A 19,049-nucleotide genomic window follows, 5' to 3' on the forward strand; every position below is an offset into this window, starting at 1 on the left:
AAGAGTGGCATTATTTTGTATTTTTTTAAAGTTTTTTCATGTCAGCTGCATTCTCATACCTGCTTGTGACTTCAGTTGGTTGTGATATAGTGCTTTGATTGAAGTGTGAAGAAAATCCAGCCTCACACAGGGCATGCAGTTGGGAAAGGGAGAGAGGAGTATTTTCCTGAAAAGTATAGTCCTCATGAGGAATGGCCTTTTTTAAGAAAAAAAGAAAGAAAAAGGAATGACCTTTTTTGGCAATTATGGATATTTTTCTCTGTTGCTCTGTGAAAAGCAGACAAATTTTTTAAAGGAAAATTGGAAAGTGGAATTTGAATCATCTCTGAATTTTTCGTACACTGTTAGATTAAAGTCCATTGGTCTATCTTGTACTTTGAATGGATCTTTTATTCATGCATGATTTTATAACATCCTACATGGGTCATTTGGAAAATATTGATTCAGTGAGTTATACACATCTTCCAAATGTTGAAATGTTCCATTAGTCAATATTTTTTTAAAAAAATCTCATTTGTTACTATCACCATCAATCTCATCAGAAAAGTCCTTCAGTGTTGGGAAGCTGCCCAGCTCACAATGGTGGATACATTTCCTCAAATTCTAATTTTTGTTAGAAAGCTTGAATTTTATCATTGGCAATAAATCCTGTCAAATGCACTGAGCCTGTGCAAACATCACCTTCCTTTCCAAAAAGTCTGGGAATCCTAATGATAATTTCCATCATTTATCGAGCCCTTGTTCTATGCTGAAGTCTTATTAAGCAATTTACGTACATTTTCTTGTCATTATATTCATTTCTACTACATTCCTGAAAGGTATTGTTCCTCCTGTTTTACAGATGAGGAAACTGAGGTCCAGAGAGGTAGGTACTTGCCCAAGGTCACACAGCTAGTGGTACTCTTCTATACTATCAGAGTTTCAGAAAAGAATTTTCCAGGTAGGACAGGTCTAACTGAAATACTCTGACCCCTTGGGCCCAGGAGTTAACTCCTGCTTGTCAGAACATGTATCCAGTGGTTCAGATGGGGAAATATGGGTGCCCTCTCAAGACATAGCCATCAAGGCTTAGCTCAAATGTTACCTCCTTGGAGAAAACATACAGCCTTCCTGGGATACAATAAAAAGTCCCTTATCACTTATTGCTTGGTAGTTAAAAAGTGCTCAGCACCATACCCCATGTGCTAGATCCATTACTTTGTTTCCTCCTGGCAACAGGCTTGCAAAGGAGGTGGTATTATCCCCTATGTTAATTTCCTGTTGTAACAAATGACCGCAAATTGACAGGTTTACAAATTATTATTTTATAGTTCTGTAGGTCAGAAGACTCACTGGGCTAAAATCAAGGTGTAGGCAAGGCTTTGTTCCCCCTGGAGGCTTTAGGAGAGAGTCTGTTTCTTTTCTAACTTCTAGAACCTCCTGCATTCCCTGGCTCATAACCCTGACTTCATTTTCAAAGCCAGCTGCTTAGCATCTTGAAATCCCCTCCGCAACCCCCCTCCCCGCCCCCACGGCCCCCTCCCCCCTCTCCCCCTCCGCCCCTTGTTACTTCTCTGATTGTCTGACCTTCTGGCTTCCTCCCTCTTTCTTTTTTTAAGGATCTTTATGTTTATATGGGTCCCACCCACATAATCCAGAATTATCTCTTCATCTCAAAGTCCTCAATTTAATCCCATCTGCAAAGTCCGTTTACCATGTAAAGTCACATCTGCACAGGTTCTGGAGATTAGGAAGTGAACATTTTGGGGATGAGATTATTCTGCCTACCACACCTCCTTTTACAAAAGAGTCATAGAAAGTTTAAGTAACCTGCTGAAATACATGCAACCCAGTGAGTGGGGGACTCAGGATTTTATTTCAGGCCTGTCTTGACTCTGGGTTCCTCCGTGGCTCTTAGTGCAAGTATGAGGGTTTGCTAAGGACTGCAGGGCCCACAGTGTTTGTTCATATTTTCCTTTTCACATTTATCTCCTTGTATTGAAATTATGTGGTGCCACCATTAAAAACAAACAAACAAAAAACATACTGTTGGTATTCCGTGGCAGTCCAGTGGTGAGAGGACTCCATTGTAGGGGGCACGCACGCCACGAGTCTGATCCCTGGTTGGGGAACTAGCATCCTGCAAGCTACCCAGCGCGGCCAAAAAACCCCAAAAAACAAACAACCAAAAAAAAAAAAAAAACACCCCCCAAAAAACCCTAATAGTGTCAATACTAAAAAAAAAAAAATTGTGGTAATATCTCTGTAAGTGATTTGAAAATTAGAACTGGGTCTCATTGATCATAATTTTGATTTTTTTTTTTTTTTTTTTTGGCTGAGTTGGGTCTCTGTTGCTGCGCGCGGGGGCTACTCTTTGTTTTGGTGCGGGGGCTTCTCACTGTGGTGCTTCTCTGGCTGCGGAGCACGGGCTCTAGGGGCGCGGGCTCGGTAGTTGTGGCACGTGGGCTTAGTTGCTCTGTGGGATCTTCCTGGACCAGGGCTCAAACCTGTGTCCCCTTTTTTGGCAGGCAGATTCTTAACCACTGTGCCACCAGGGAAGTCCCATAATTTTGATTTTTTGTTCAAGAACCGTTATGATGAAAATCAGATATCAACCATCATGTCACCAATGTGTTTTCATATCCCTCCCTGTCTTTCTCTATATGTAGGCAGAATTTTTCTGTGGTTTTAATCACAGCATGGATACAGTATTGTATTCTGTTTCCCTAGCTTTTTTTTTTTGGCCGAGCCGCGGGGGCTTGTGAGATCATATTGCCCTGACTGGGGATCGAACCCAGGCCACCGCAGTGAGAGCACAGAGTCCTAACCACTGGACCGCCAGGGAATTCCCTTCCCTAGCTTTTTGTTAAAATTTTTTTTCAAGCATACAGAAAAGTTGATGGTACCACTTAGATCCAAAAATTGTTAACATTTTGCATTATTTACTTTCTCTCCATCTATGTGTATTTGTGTTTGCTTATATAATTTTATTTTTTGTTGCACCATTAAAAAATAACTCAGGTATTATGACATTCACCCCTAAATTCTTCAGATGCATATCCTAACAAAAGAACATTCTCTCACATGAGCGTAATATCATTATTATACTATGAAAGTTACCAATAATTCACTAAAATCATCTACATCCAAGCCATATTCAACTTTCTCCAACTGTCAAAAAATATTAACCAGGTTAAAAAACACCAGTATCCAATCAAGATTCACACATTGTATTCGGTTAAGTTTTTTTTTTTAGCTCTTTTATTTTTAGAATTTTGTGTTGAAGTATAGTTGATTTAAAATGTGTTAATTTCTGCTGTACAGAGAAGTGATTCAGTTATACGTATATATGTTCTTTTTCATATTCTTTCCCATTGTGGTTTATCGCAGGCTATTGAGTATAGTTCCCTGTGCTATATATAGAGCAGGACCTTGTTTTTTATCTATTTTATATATAGTAGTTTGTATCAGTTTAGCTCTTTTATTTTAGACAATCCCTTCCCCTTCTTATATTTTCAGGGCATCCCATTTTTGAAAAGACCAGGCCCTCTGCCTTATGGAATGTGGCAATGGATCTTACTGTTGATCCCCTCTGCTCAGCACGGGGTCTGGTAATAGTAGCCTCTCTGTCTGTTCGCTGAGCACTTGAAAACAGTGATCATGGTTATGAATAATAATCACAGAAGCTAATGTTTATTGAGGGCTGGTGCGTACACACTCACCTAATTTGATCCTCACAGAAATCTTGGGAGTTAAGAAATTTTATTAGCCTCATTAACAGGCGAGGAAACCAAAGACTTAGGAAACGGAATTAACTTGTCCGAATCACTCAGCTAGAAGGGCCAAAGTAGGTGATAAACTGCATGGTCAGGTAGGGGGTTCACTGTTTCTTGAACCAATGACCCGAAAGCTGGTCTGTCTGTATGCGTGCATGTATGTGTGTGATAGGCAACGCTGAGTGCTTACTATTTGCCAGGCCCCAATCCTAAACGCTTTACCGGTGCGTTTTCATTTTTATTTTTTCAAGATATTCTCCAATGCCTAGCTAAAGGCGTGGCACAGAGTAGACGCTCAGATAGTGTTTGTGCAATGAATGAAAAGTGAATAAATTAATGAATGGACGGATGTGACCTCCATAAACTGGGACTACTCTGAGATCTTCAGCGCGCACTTCGGAGACCCCGGCCCAGGACGACCCTGGGGTTCGGGGGCGCGGGCGGACTTCAGGCCGCGGCTCCCGGGCTCCGGACATCCAGAGTCCCGCCCAGCACCCAGGTGGCCTCCCGGCTGGTGAGAAACCCGAGCCGACCGGGCGCTTTGGCGTTATCACCTCCGTCCACTGCCCTTTCCCCTCCGGCGCCGCAGCCGGACCCGGGAGCTCCTGGTCCGCGGCGGGCGGGCCCGCATCCGCTGAGAGCCGCGGGCTCGCGGTCCGCCCCGGGCCGACTCCCGCCGCGAACGCCCACCTGTCGGCCGCGCATGCGCAGCGGCGCGCCCGGCCTCCCCGCGCCCCGCGGCACGCGGCCAGTGCGCAGGCGCGGCGGCCGATGCGAGTGTGTATGTGCGGGCGAGAAGATGGCGGCGGCGGGGGAAGCAGCGTGAGGAGTCGGAGGAGCGCCGAGGCTCATTGAAACGGGCCGCCATGGCTCTCCGCAACCCGCAGGTAGCAGCCGGCCGGCGCCCCCGGCGGGAAGGAGCCCCGGGCCGCGGGCGGGCTGGCGCCGGGGCGGACTGGCGGGCGGGCGCACCGCGGCCCCGAGCGAGCGTGTGGGAGTGGGGGAGGGCGCCGGGACACGCTGCCCGGGACTAGGCCCCGAGCCTCCCGCCGCCTCCGCGCCTCGGCCGCCTGCAGCCCGGCCCACCCCGTGCCAGAGCCCACGGGGCCCCACATCAGAGGGGCGGCGGAGAGGGGGCGCCCGGGCCGGCCTGGAGAGGGCGTGGGGGGCGCGAAGGGGTTAACCTCGGGGCTGGACCGCGGGGCGAGCCGGCGGTGCAGATGGGGCCCTGGCTGCCCCGGGAGGCAGCCGGGAATCTTCGGGAGGCCCCGAGGCGGCAAAGCCTTCCACGCCCTGTGGTCGCCTCTCTGCCCGGAACGAGCCACCAAGATTCGGGGGTGCCCGTTTTTCTCATGGCCCCAAAGGCTGCTTTCGCAGTTTGATTGACCCAGGGCGGGGGGGGGCGGCTTGCCGGTGTTCTGACTTTTAGACTCAGGTCACTAAGAAGCAGCCTAAGGTTACTGGTGCAAAGAAAACTCGAAATAACTCGCCAGGACCATACTTGTACTTGCCTTTGAGTGACATCTTTTGCACGAATCCGCCTCAGCCTGGTTGACACTACTAACGCACCTTGTCAGAGCGGTATCTTAGGGGTCGTTTGTGCTAATCCCGTAGTGGAAAGAAAGAGTAAAACGTACGCTTTTAGGGAGATATGAGTGTAGAGTTGAACTCTTATTCCCTCTCCCCACTCCCCCAAATACAATTGGTCTGGATAAAAATCGGTATGTGGTGTTATTTGTCAGGCTTGCTGTGGACCGCTGATGTGTTGACTTCTAAGCCCTAGAAGTTATTGAACGTTTTTATATCATCTCAGTGTGCTGTTGTATTAAATAAGGGAAAATGAAGCAAAGTAGCTGTTGGAAAACTGGTGGCCGGTAAATCGTAACCCTTTCAAAGCAATTGGTTTTTCTTGCCCTTTTGGAAATGGAGTCGGTTTTAGTAACTATTGGAATTAACGCGTGTCGTGGAATTTGAGACTCGATAACTTAAAAAAAAAAATGAGATCTTACAGGAAGCAGCAATTTTGTTAAATTTTTGGCACTTTAGTTTGCTCTATAACTTTCCCCTTTAAACTTTTGTTCACTTGTACATCTGCGTTTTAAAGTAACTCAGTATAGTTCTTTGCACAAAAAAAAGGGCTTAGTAGTGGTTGAATAAGTTTTACAAGTGTGCAATTTAAAGATTTCTTTCCTTAAGAGATTTGGTGTTTGCCTTTTTCTCAACTTAAATTTTTTTTTAAATTAAGCTTTGCTATTTAAAAAAATTTTTTTTAATTTTATTATTATTTTTGGCTGCGTTGGGTCTTTGTTGCTGCGCACGGGCTTTCTCTAGTTGTGGCGAGCTACTCTTCGTTGCGGTGCGCAGCCTTCTTATGGCGGTGGCTTCTCCTGTTGCGGAGCACGGGCTCTAGGTGCGCCAGCTTCAGTAGTTGTGGCACATGGGCTCAGTAGTTGTGGCGCACGGGCTTAGTTGCTCCGCGGCATGTGGGATCTTCCCGGACCAGGGCTCGAACCCGTGTCCTCTGCATTGGCAGGCGGATTCTTAACCACTGCGTCCCCACTTCCGTTATCAGAAGCACCAATCACGATGCAAATTGAAATGTTAATGAGTAGTGATAATAGGTAAAAGTGATTGTAATTTCATTTATTTTCCTAAATGTCCTAGTATTTATGTTTTATGTAGCAATATTGCCTATACACATCTTTAGAAAATTGGAGTGGCAACAGTTAGCTGAACATAAATGTTAGCAGCACTTTGGGTTTATTCTTTTAAAGTTTGATTAGGGCTTCCCTGGTGGCGCAGAGATTAAGAATCCTCCTGCCAATGCAGGGGACATGGGTTCGAGCCCTGGTCTGGGAAGATCCCACATGCCGCGAAGCAACTAAGCCCGTGCGCCACAGCTACTGAGCCCACGTGCCACAACTACTGAGCCCACGTGCCACAACTACTGAAGCCCGCGTGCCTAGAGCCCATGCTCCGCAACAAGAGAAGTCACCGCAGTGAGAAGCCAGCGCGCCCGCACGCTGCAACTAGAGAAAACCCGTGCGCAGCAACAAAGACCCAATGCAGCCAAAAATAAAATAAATTTGTAAAAAAAATTAAAGTATCATTAAAATGCTTTTAAGTTGTAGCATGCAGAAGGTAGGAAAAGAAATAGTATGAGTTCTCATATTTTTCTTTCTTTTTTTTCATAATTTTCTTTTTAGAAGAATAGTAATGAAAACAAGTAATGAAATCATAGGTGATAGGATTTAATGATTGGATCCTGCTTGAGTCAGGCTAAGCATTTTAATAATTTTGTTTTATTCACTTACCTGCTGTCCTGAAGGTCCTGCCATAGTCATGGCCATTCATTAATTCAACAAATATTGGTTGGGCTCTCGCCCTCTGCTAAGCACTGTTATTTGTTATTTGTTATTATGCATGTTACTTGTTTATTATTGGGGATATCAATCACAAATTAACAGTAAGGGTCCTATTTTATTTTTTTTTCTTTTATTAAGTTTTTATAAGGGTCCTTTTTTTTATATAAATGGTTTCCAAATTTATAATTTTAGACAAGTTCTTACTTTAATCACAGTTTTCCTCATCAAGTAATTTTTTCTAATTTTTTAAAATTTATTTATTTATTTATGGCTGTGTTGGGTCTTCGTTTCTGTGCGAGGGCTTTCTCTAATTGCGGCAAGTGGGGGCCATTCTTCATCGCGGTGCGCAGGCCTCTCACTATCGCGGCCTCTCCTGTTGCGGAGCACAGGCTCCAGATGCGCAGGCTCAGTAGTTGTGGCTCACGGGCCCAGCTGCTCCGCGGCATGTGGGATCTTCCCAGACCAGGGCTCGAACCCGTGTCCCCTGCATTGGCAGGCAGATTCTCAACCACTGTGCCACCAGGGAAGCCCCAAGGGTCCTATTTTAAAATTGGATATTTAAGGTTACAATTTAAAACATTTATATAGTTTATAGCCTATTTCCATACCATTGATTGAACACTTTTCCCTGGATTGACATGAAGCAGTGCAAAACTTAGAAACATTTCTAATGCCAGTAGTTTTCAACGCATTTTAACAAATACAACGAACTTTGACAGTTGAAGTGAAAGTACATCTCTGACATTTGTTGGCATGAGGGAACTGATTAAAATGATTTGGGGTAATTAATTTGAACTGACCAATTCTGTCGTAAACCAGAAGAGATTTTTGTGATCATTGCAGTCATTTATAGTGAAATCTCTACGATAATGCCTCATACACCCTATTTGGACATGGTGTGGCTGCCCCCGTCCTGGTCCTGTGCAGCGGGCTCGCCCTCATCTTTCCACTGCCTCACATACAGCAATGTGGCGCCCACATTTTACACTGTGGAATTTCTTGGATCTGTTTTACAGCATATGGTAGAGTGTTGCTGTATCGTTGAATATCTTTGTAAGTGACAGCTGTATTAGTAGTTCTCCAAAGAGATACATTTTTATTGGAGTTTCATAGTGAGCAACTGAAGTAAATAAAATTATTTGAAATACGGGATATTTGTAGATACCAGTTTTCCTTTGCATAGTGACAGCAAAATCTTGAAACATGTCCTAAGACTAGATAAGCCATTTAAAGCTTGTGCGTTGATGGTCGCCTCAGTGGTTTCTACACAGGAGCCGTGGAGATGAGCCTTATCCAGGGCCTCACCCTCACCCTCTGGAGCCTGTCTTGTGGGGACCAGTGTCCTGAAATGAGCAAATAGTAAGTGGACCGCCTCATTCCAAATTCCTTTCTAGAGCAACAGTTAGAACATATATTCCAGAGCTTTTTTATGTGGAACTGAAGTGATTTGAATAGTGGTTCGCATAGGAAAACTTAAAGGAGAAAGGAATTCCAAAGCTTAATGATTATTTAATGCCAGGCCTAGTGGCACATTTACTTTGTGCTGTGTTCAGAATATAATATTGAAGTAATTGAGAAAAGTTGTATTATCTCTATTTGAATTATAGTTCATCAAGGTTATTTTTTGTTTGTTCTTGTGTTTTTACAAATTTCAGACAGGCAAGTACTTGCTGTTAATGGATCTGGTTTTTCAAGTGGCACATTAAGGGTGGTGGCTGAGGACACTTCTTACTGATAGTATACTAAATATGAAAACAGTGGGAAGCACTTGCTTTTGAATTTGTAATTACGCTGTTACAGTTGTCTTTACTGCCACACATGCAAGAATCACTGTGGCACAAGACAGATAAATCTGTTTGCAATGGAATTTACTGGCCTTGGGCCACTGGATTACTGTCATTTGTCACTTTAGTGCTACTTCAGCAGTGTAGATGTTCATTTCCAAAGACTTACATGTGCTTGGACTGCAGTTTTCCTGTTTATTGACGTGATCTCCCAATAGGTCTTTCTGAGACCGTTTCTGTCAGTGCAGTCTGTACTAAGAACAATAGGCAAAATAAAGATAGCCCGTGGGGTAGGTTTATAGTACTATTTGTTTCAAGGATCAGAAATTGTAGAACCTATCGTAAACCTAGATGTGGAGTCTTCAGAGTGTAAACTTTTCATGAGTGGGCTACTTTCTGACTGTTTAAAAGCTCCTCAGACATGACCCCATTTTCAGCAGGAGACCCAAGAAACCAATAGCTCCATGCTGCTCCCTGTTTTGAAAGGCACGGTGCTCAGGTTGCCCTCTCCTGGGAACAGGGTACGTGAGGTGTAGAGTGGAAGTGTGGTTTGGGGCAGGGAGTGAGAGAATACAGCGTGTCTTCCTGGACTTTCCCTTTCTGGCTCACTTGAGAATTGAGAGATGACCATGTGCCTGGAGTGTGTTAGCCCAGGTCTGCACCAAGGATCTGTGCGCGGAGGACGCCTGCTCTCGTCCCTCGGGCCCCTCCCTCCTGGGCTTCGTCTGCAGCTTTACTGGTTGTCATTCTTCAGATCAGTTCTCAGTTTATTTTTCTGGTATCAGCTCAAGGGCCATCTCGTAAGCCTACACTCTCTGATTTAAGTCTCACAAGTAGTACATTAGGAATGAAAGTACCTCCTAATAGAAAGGCTGGTGCCCCACTCTTGTGCCTTTGGTACCTGAGTTTTACATATAGCTGCCTGCCTTTCTCTTTCTCTTTCTTGCCCTCTCTCTCTCTTTCTCTCTTTTTTTGGTGGTACAATTTTGTTTCCCCATTTGTACTTATTTTATGAAGAAATGCTGGCATGCCTGAGCTCTTTTGTGGCAAGTAGTCTTTAAAGTTTCAAAAGATTCACCATGACAGCTGCACACTTATGTTGTCATTGGAGCTACTGTGAAAAAAAAAACTTAAATGTTAATTGAATAATATTAGAGGTATTCCTGCTGTAAGAAACTGAATGTAGGAAAAAAACGCACATTTAAGACTGCGCAGGGCTTCCCTGGTGGCGCAGTGGTTGAGAATCTGCCTACCAATGCAGGGACACGGGTTCGAGCCCTGGTCTGGGAAGATCCCACATGCCGCAGAGCAGCTAGGCCCGTGAGCCACAACTACTGAGCCTGCGCGTCTGGAGCCTGTGCTCTGCAACAAGAGAGGCCGCGATAGTGAGAGGCCCGCACACCGTGATGAAGAGTGACCACCGCTCGCCGCAACTAGAGAAAGCCCTCGCATAGAAACAAAGAACCAACACAGCCAAAAATAAAATAAATAAATAAAAAAAAATTAAACAACAAAAAAAAAGACTGCGCAAAATAGAGGGGTTCGTGTTACAGACCTGTTACTGTGAACGAGCTGGCTGGGGTGGGAAGGGAGGGGTCCCATGAATAGCACGACCCCCCCCACCCTCCGCCTCCTGGGGCTTTAGTCCCATGAGGTGCACTGGTTGCACGGAAGTGGTGGGGACAGCTTTTCAGACCATTTTCTCAACTTACTCTCCTCACTGTTCACAAAAATAGAAGTTTATCATTATTGTGAGTACAAGTCAAAAATACCCATTTCTGTGTTTTAAAATATGTTGAATAAAGCTGGATATCTGTATAAATTACATGTTGCAAGCCATGGGCCTTGTGAGCTAGAACTAGCCCTGCCCAAGAACATTTAATACATGGCTCTGTGCGGGAAATTTTGATTTGCCTTTTGGTCTAATGAGTTAGTCTGCATGGTTTAATTGTTCTTGCATAAACATGATGGTATCCTTTGCTCTGGACATAAGCAATACATTTTAAATTTTATTATATTCATTTAAGTTTAGTCAGGGCCAGTCAACTTGTGAATTTATTTGGTATTCTGATAATTGTCAAGAGGATTTCTAGTGTTCCTCTTGTTTGTGTCTCTCCTGTTTCAGACAGTTCATAACTCCAGAGGAGTGAAGCAGTTTCCTCTTTTGAGAGACTATCATCGTTAAAATATATACCCTTTCTATTTTTTTTTTTTTGAAAACATCAATTTTTTTCTTGTGATAGGACTTGGGGAGGGAAATAGAAGAGAATTTGAAAATGACATTTAATTCTGGAGTTTTCAGAGATTCTTGCCTGATGTTATAAAAAACTTCTCTCGATATTTAAGTAGTAATTCCCCTTAAGTGGCTGCCAAGATGTGTGTATTTATTTGAGACCCGGGAGAGTAGGCCTCTGGGTAGACCTGATAATTGGATAAGGAAGAACATACTTATTATAAAATTAAGCATTGCAGCAATCAGCATGTGGAGAAAGTTGTGCAGTGTATAAGCTGCATGGTTCATGAAGTGCCGTGACTGGTTTGATCCTTACGGCAACTCTGTAATGTATTGTTATTATCACCATTTTACAGATGAATAAAGTGAGACTCAAGAGGTTGTGGGACTTCCCTGGTGGCGCATTGGTTAAGAATCCGCCTGCCAGTACAGGGGACACGGGTTCAAGCCCTGGTCCAGGAAGATCCCACATGCCGCTGAGCAACTAAGCCCATGCACCGCAACTACTGAGCCTGTGCTCTAGAGCCCACGAGCCACAACTGCTGAGCCCGCGTGCCACAACTACTGAAGCCCGTGCACCTAGAGCCCGTGCTCCACAACAAGAGAAGCCACCACAATGAGAAGCCTGCGCACCGCAAGGAAGAGTAGCCCCCGCTCGCCACAACTAGAGAATGCCCGTGCGCAGCAGCAAAGACCCAGTGCAGCCAAAAATAAATGAATCAATAAATAAATTAAAAAAAAAAAGTTTAAAAAGGTTGTGATGTGAAGTCTCATGGCTCTTAAATGAGCTATCAGGGACTGAAGAGCAGGTCTTTGAACTTCTATCCTTTGCCTTTTCTACTTGGCCGAACTGATAAAGGCCTGATGTTTCACAGTGTGACTTCCCCATGGTAGTTCCTCAGTGAAGGTTCATGCAATGGCCAAGTGAATGAAATAAAGGTTTACATGTTTAAAGACATTAATGTGTTAGTAATTACTAAGGGTTGCTAATCTGCTACGAATTATTACAAGATTTTGTGTAGAGTGCATTTTGGTGAATGTTCTTACTGATTTTATTTTTAATTAATTAATTTATTTATTTTTGGCTGTGTCGATCTTTGTTTCTGTGCGCAGGCTTTCGCTAGTTGTGGCGAGCGGGGGCTACTCTTCGTTGCGGTGCGTGGGCTTCTCATTGCTGTGGCTTCTCATTGTGGAGCATGGGCTCTAGGCGCAAGGGCTTCAGTCGTTGTGGCATGCGGGCTCAGTAGTTGTGGCTCGCGGGCTCTAGAGCGCAGGCTCAGTAGCTGTGGCACACGGGCTTTGTTGCTCCAAGGCATGTGGGAACTTCCCAGACCAGGGGTCGAACCCGTGTCCCCTGCATTGGCAGGCGGATTCTTAACCACTGCGCCACCAGGGGGGTCCCGCTGATTTTATTTTTAAATACAAAATAAAGACTTGCAATTTCTGAAACAGAAATATTTAAAGTAAAAAGTATGTCACTCTCTTCCTCCCTGATCCTTGGTCCTCACCTTGATGTCTGTCTTATGTGCCTTTTTCTGTTTGGGCATTGTTGTTTTTGTTCCCTTTTCTCATGATGCAGTCTCTTCTAACCAGGTAGTCACTGAGCTGGATTTTTTGGAGCTAGTCTTGTTTCTAAAATTATTGAAGGCATCTATTCAAGTATAGGAAGTGTTCTTATTTTTACCAGATTTTGCCAGGGGATGGAGCAGGTGTTCTGGAGGTTAAAGTGGTCCCCTGGGACCCAGTATACTGAGAGCTGTGGAAGTGCTGTAGAAATTTATGACTATTAAAATGCCCAAACCATTTTTTAAAAAAGAAATGATATCTTGAAGACGTTCAATCCCTTTATTATAGCAGCCATGCTGTTCAGTTTCTGTATTGTAAAAAAAATGATTCAAAATTAAATTCTTGTCTCTTGGTCAACTCTGCACTAAAGAAGATTACTGAGAGGACAAACCTTTTGTTGGAGAGGTTGGTAGGTCATCAATCCTAGTGAATTGTGGGGAATTGGTAACGAACCTGGGTTTTCCCCGTCTTCTCCAAAATCAGGCTTTGTTGACCTCCCCGTTTGTGTTTTTGTTTATTTATTTATCATTATTTATCATTATTTTTTTTTACCATGCCGCAATCTTAGTTCCCTTACCAGGGATCGAATCTATGCCCCCTGCAGTGGAAGTGTGGAGTCTTAACCACTGGACTGCCAGGGAAGTCGCTCCCACTTTGTTTTTATCAAAGTGCTGCAATGGCAAAAGAAAGAAAAAAATCCAAAAAACCTCTCCCATTTCTCATGTCAGGTCCTCTCCCCAGAAACCATATTCAACTACTTCTAATAAAATGCAAACTCAAGTCTTTTAGGGGTAGCCTTCTGTGTTTTTTGGAATTAGTTTGTAGGATACCAGACACCTTTATTCAGAACTACATGTAAAGGACTTTATATCTTTTGTGATTGTTCAAACAAAAAATTTTGGTGGCCAGGCATTAGCAGGATAGAGCTGAAAAGAGAGTTTCTGTGCTTTAGAAGTTCACAGGGTAGTGGGAGAGGGAAACAGGCTAATTGGTAAATACTATTTTAGGGTGTTAATTCCTGTAACAGAGGTGTGAACAATACAGTCAAATTCTTTCATTCATTCATGCATTCATTCATTCATTCATTCAGCAGGTAGTTATTGAGTGGCTGCTGTGTACCAGGCACTGAGGATGGAGTGATGAGCAGAGACCGGCATTGTCCCTCTTACCAGGGAGCTTACTGTCTAGTGAGGGAGACAGATGCTAATCAGATAGTCACAGTAATGCCTGTGTCATTCCAAACTGAGGACTGTGTCGGGAGGGAGGGCACAAGGTCTGTCGGCGTGGCCCTGGGAAGTCAAGGACGGGCTCCCGGAAGCGGCGCCTTGGCTGATACCCAGCCGGAGACGGCTCTGCAGCTGGAGGGTGTGGGGAGCCCCTGAGAACTCAGGACGCTGGGTGCTGAGGTGCGGGCGGCCAGCCTTACCCCGGGGAGAGTGTGGAAGAGGGCGGCACGCGCTCACACTCTGCCTGCCCTGCAGAACCGTGCCCGTGGGCTCACGGTGGCCTCCCACGAGCCACCGTGGGGAGGGTGCCGTGGAGGTGGGGACGAGTGGCAGCGTCACGCGGATTGGAAAAGGGGGAGCATCAGGGGAAGCTGGGAAGACGACTCTCCTAGAAAGGTGACATCTGGGCAGAGAAGCACAGGGACAGGGTGTGGGGGGAAAGCACGCGGAGGAACAAAGTCTCAAAGCCTGCGGTACGCCGGAGCACGTGGGCTCGATGGGCTCGTGGGCTCGATGGGTGACTGGTGTGTAGGGTGAGGGGCCGGGACCAAAGTCAGGAGGGGCGAGGGACCTTGAGAGTCCAGCCTAGACGGGCGTCTGCCCTGTCAGCAGGTGGGTGTGTGTGGGAAGTCACGGGTTCGAGGAAGTGGGTCGTCGCGCTCTGTGTTAGCGTTGCTGAAGGAGATGGCTGTGCAGGGGCCCACCTGGGGTCCTGCATGGGGTGGCGAGGGCGTGTCCCTCTTCTGGCTCTCCTCCAGATCTCAAGTGTTCGCTCTGCTCGCCTCGGCACCTCAAGCATCTTCAATCTCCAAACTTTGAGGGGGGGAAGAATTAGGACATTCTTTTGGGGTCATCTGAGGCAGATTAATGCAAGGCAAATAGCCCTTGAATGTCCTCAGTGATAGTTGGATAGAGTCGTTAAGGAAGGTCATTTGGGGACAGTATTCTCTTTATGTTTTTTGGGGGGTACCTTTAAAACAAGCATTAGGTACTTGATTATGCTCCTAGAAAATAAAGAAAATGTTAGGAAAAACATCACCCCTAATATCTCACGACTCTGAGATGACTTCTGTTAATATATATATATATATTTTTTTATTTTACTTATTTATTTTTGGCTGTGTTGGGTCTTCGTTTCTGTGCGAGGGCTTTCTCTAGTTGTGGCAAGTGGGGGCCACTCTTCATCGCGGTGCGCGGGCCTCTCACTATCGCGGCCTCTCTTGTTGCGGAGCACAGGCTCCAGACGCGCAGGCTCAGTAGCTGTGGCTCACGGGCCTAGTTGCTCCGAGGCATGTGGGATCTTCCCAGACCAGGGCTCGAACCCGTGTCCCCTGCATTGGCAGGCGGATTCTCAACCACTGCACCACCAGGGAAGCCGACTTCTGTTAATATTTTGAAATGCTTCCTGTTGGTACTCTTTGTGGTAAATTTTAGACCTTTGGGATCCTTTTATATAATAGTATGTTTTAAGTTGGGAGCCTTGGTCATGGTCTTCTCTCATCAGGTCAGCTGGCACCCTGCTGGCCATGCAGACACACTAAGTAGGGACTCCTAATTAGGCCCCCAGTCTGTGTTTCCCTCAGCCCCCCGGGGCCTCAGCCACATGCACGTGTCACAGCCTCCACATAGTTTTTTTTTTTTTTTAAATTAATTAATTAATTTTTGGGGCTGTGTTGGGTCTTCGTTGGTGCACGTGGGCTTTCTCTAGTTGGAGCGAGTGGGGCTACTCTTCGTTGTGGTGCGCGGGCTTCTCATTGTGGTGACTTCTCGTTGCAGAGCGCAGGCTCTAGGCGTGCGGGCTTCAGTAGTTGTGGCTCGCGGGCTCAGTAGTTGTGGTACACGGGCTTAGTTGCTCCACGGCATATGGGATCTTTCCGGACCAGGGCTCGAATCCGTGTCCCCTGCACTGGCAGGCGGGTTCTTAACCACTGCGCCACCAGGGAAGTCCCCCTCCACATAGTTTTGTTTACAGCCTTTTCCGTTAACCTGGTGAGCACTTTTCCATGAATAGGATTAACCAAATCATATTTTGGACATTTTAAGACTTTTCCAGTCTAGGTTAGGTATGAACAACAACAAAAGGTACAGGTTTGTGGCTCTCTGAGAGATAATTTTAGCACTGAGTGGAGTGAATTGGGAACAGAACCAACTGAGGAGCCTGAAAATGTTGCTGTTTGAAGACCTGCCGTGCTGGGTCTTCAGAATTGAGAGTTCAGTTTTGTTTGAAGTTCAGTAAATAACTCATTGACTAATTCCTTCTCAACACACATCTATCTATCCAGCTCTTGCTCTATGCTGAGGCCTCTGTTGGGGTTCATAAGCTGCAGAACACAGTTACAAATACATATATATATATACATGAACATTATGTTCCCCGTAGTCACGAGAGACTGCTGTGCTCTGTGCGGTGAGATGGGGCCCTTGTGGACGGCGTGCGGGCAGCACAGACTCGGCCCCAGCTCGATTTAACTGTGACTGTCTGATGTCCCAGCGAGATGGAACAAAATTCCTAATTCATCCCGAAGCCCGTTTGTGGTCATGATCTCTTTGGGGACTTGTGCAGAGCATTAAGCCAGTTTGCCGTCGGAAACTCTTGCTGCCTTCTTTTGGCTGCTGGTCATGGATTTGTCAGAAGTTCTTGTCTCCAGTTTGTCACAAATCGGTGTTAAAATAATCACTCTTGGTTCCGTCTTGGTTCTTACTGAATTCTTGGCTTTTCCGTGCCACACTACACAGTGTGAGTTAAGTGCCAGGAGCACAAACTTCCTTTTTCATCTGTGACTAGAGTTCTATTCAGTGAGAAAGAGCTAAGAGATAGCTTTAAAAACAAAAATCTTCAAAAGCGTTCTCTTCAGTTTTGGCTGGAGGTTTAGCTGGCTGTAAATTGAACTTCACACGCAGTGACACTGTAGCAATATCCTAGCCATGACTAGTCCTGGACACAGAGTTGCTGCAGCTCAGTTTGGAAAGAGTTTGCCTCTCACCCCCTGACACATGTTGAAAAATGAGTTTCTTTTCTTTTTAAGGTGGACAGAAAGTAAAATACGTTGCCATTTTGTTTCTTTGCCATCGATTTCTTTTTGGTTGAAAACAGATCTGAGTTAGCTTCCTCCCTTCCCTGTGAAGAAAGGAAGGACGCCCACGTATGTCGTGCACAGCGAGCCTGGAGGGCCCTGTGGACTTTGACTCTGGGGGTGCCGTGTCTCTCCTCCCTGGTCAGTCAGCCCTTCCTGGAGGCCTGCAGCCTGCTGGCCCCGAATGGGCCAAGTGCCTGAGTGGCGGAAGGACAGCATGACCCTGCCTGGTGGAGGGCACAGTACACAGACCGTCGTCTGGCTAGAGTCTGGCAGGTGCTCCAAGGTAGGAGCACAGGGGCCCAGGAGCGACCTGGGACTCAGGAAGGCTTTCTTGAGCGCTGAGGGGTCTGCTTCCCCTCCAGTGGCCCCACTGTCGGGCACAGCATCCTGTCCTGCACGTGGGAGCAGCTGGCTGGCTGTCAGGTTCAGGCCTGCACGAGGGTTTGTTTTGGTGTTTCCAGTTCTAGAAATGAAGATCAGGATGACGGTGTGCAGAACCACACGGGACAGCTTTGCCCTCCCTAGAAATACCTTGATAGTAATGAGAGCTGATGAAGAAGAGGTGGGCTGCTCCTGAGGTATTCAGATCGGTTGTAATTCTTGCATTAAGAATGCAGGTGACCTCTAAGCTTTCTTTAAGGGTTTCACAACTCTCTTTATCTCTGTTGTGTAGTTTCTTGAATCCAGGTGACTGATCTGTGTATCAGCTAATAAGCTGTTTTGTTTCATTCTTTGGGCTGTTTCTCAACAGGTGTAGCTGAGATCAGAGGACCATTACTGATGTAAATAAAATGCCTTCACCATAGCTTTCCCAGTCCCAGTTAGTGGTCCATAGCACTGATCCTTTGTTGGCCTGCTCTGAACAAATGCTGTTATCCCCAAATTCAAGAGCCACAGAGCTGTCTACCTTCCAAGGTGGAGAGCCCAAATGTGTGTCAGCAGTGAGTGTGGAAAGAGAACTTTTTCATTGGCTTGCCTCAGTTATTTTTTGTGTTCGCCACCTTTGTCACCTTAAATATCTCAGCCAATGTCATCATTCATCCACTGGTTATTTATTTACTTTTAATAAATTTATTTATTTTATTATTTTGTTTTATTTACTTATTTTTGGCTGTGTTGGGTCTTCGTTGCTGCCATGGGCTTTCTCTAGTTGCAGCAAGCGGGGGCTACTCTTCGTTGAGGTGCGCGGGCTTCTCACTGCGGTGGCTTCTCTTGTTGTGGAGCACGGGCTCTAGGTGCGTGGGCTTCAGTAGTTGTGGCGCATGGACTTTGGTAGTTGTGGCGCACAGGCTTACTTGCTCCGCGGCATGTGGGATCTTCCCGGACCAGGGCTCAAACCCGTGTCCCCTGCATTGGCAGGCGGATTCTCAACCACTGTGCCACCAGGGAAGCCCCATCCACTGGTTACTTTTTGAGCTCAGCTAAGTGCTACAAAAATGAGTACAAGTAAGTCCTCTCTACCCGAGACCCTCTGCTGCAACATGCCGCCCCCCCTCTGTCCACGAGCTTGCTGCCTGGCCCTGGGCGGCTTTCGGTGTGGGTGATGTCTTCTCAGGACGGCCTGCCTCCCTGGCCTCTTTAAAATCCAGCCTCCTGAACCCTCACCACCTTCTTGCCTTGCTTTTTCTTTAGAGCACCTACCACCTTCTGATATCCTGTATCTAATATCCTAACATAGTTATTTTGTTCATTTTCTCTCTTCCTACTAGAATGTAAGATTAATGAGGGCAAGGATTTCTTTTGTTCACTGAACATTACATTCCCCGGGCCTAGAATGTAATAAATGCTCAAAAATATTTATTGATAAATAAATTAATGAAAGATATAACACCGTCGGTATATTCAGGAAGTCCATGGTTGAATGTGGGAAAGAGACCATCAACTATTGAAATCCAGAGTGAGTAACTCAGCAGTTTGTTAGGAAAGTAGTTCCCAAAGAGGAGACTTTGGAACTGAGTTCTGTAATGTGAGGAGAAGCCAGCGGCGCCCCTCCTGGCGGGAGAGAAGGCGCTCTGGGCAAGAGACCCTGTGTGGACGGCCCTG

The 19,049-nt window shown here is 45.8% G+C and overlaps 1 protein-coding gene across 1 annotated transcript in view; it reads left to right on the plus strand.

Annotated features, from left to right (window-relative positions):
* The window catches only part of USP10 (ubiquitin specific peptidase 10), a 91,917-nt gene that overhangs the window by 14,449 nt on the left and 58,419 nt on the right, over nucleotides 1–19,049 (plus strand). Inside the window, exons 2-3 of the mRNA XM_059903775.1 lie at nucleotides 4,170–4,269; nucleotides 4,467–4,642. Coding sequence (XP_059759758.1) covers nucleotides 4,170–4,269; nucleotides 4,467–4,642 — 276 coding nt within the window. The remainder of the gene's footprint in view (nucleotides 1–4,169; nucleotides 4,270–4,466; nucleotides 4,643–19,049) is intronic.

Source organism: Balaenoptera ricei, chromosome 19 (assembly GCF_028023285.1).
Source record: "Balaenoptera ricei isolate mBalRic1 chromosome 19, mBalRic1.hap2, whole genome shotgun sequence".
Classification (NCBI taxonomy): Eukaryota; Metazoa; Chordata; class Mammalia; order Artiodactyla; family Balaenopteridae; genus Balaenoptera; species Balaenoptera ricei.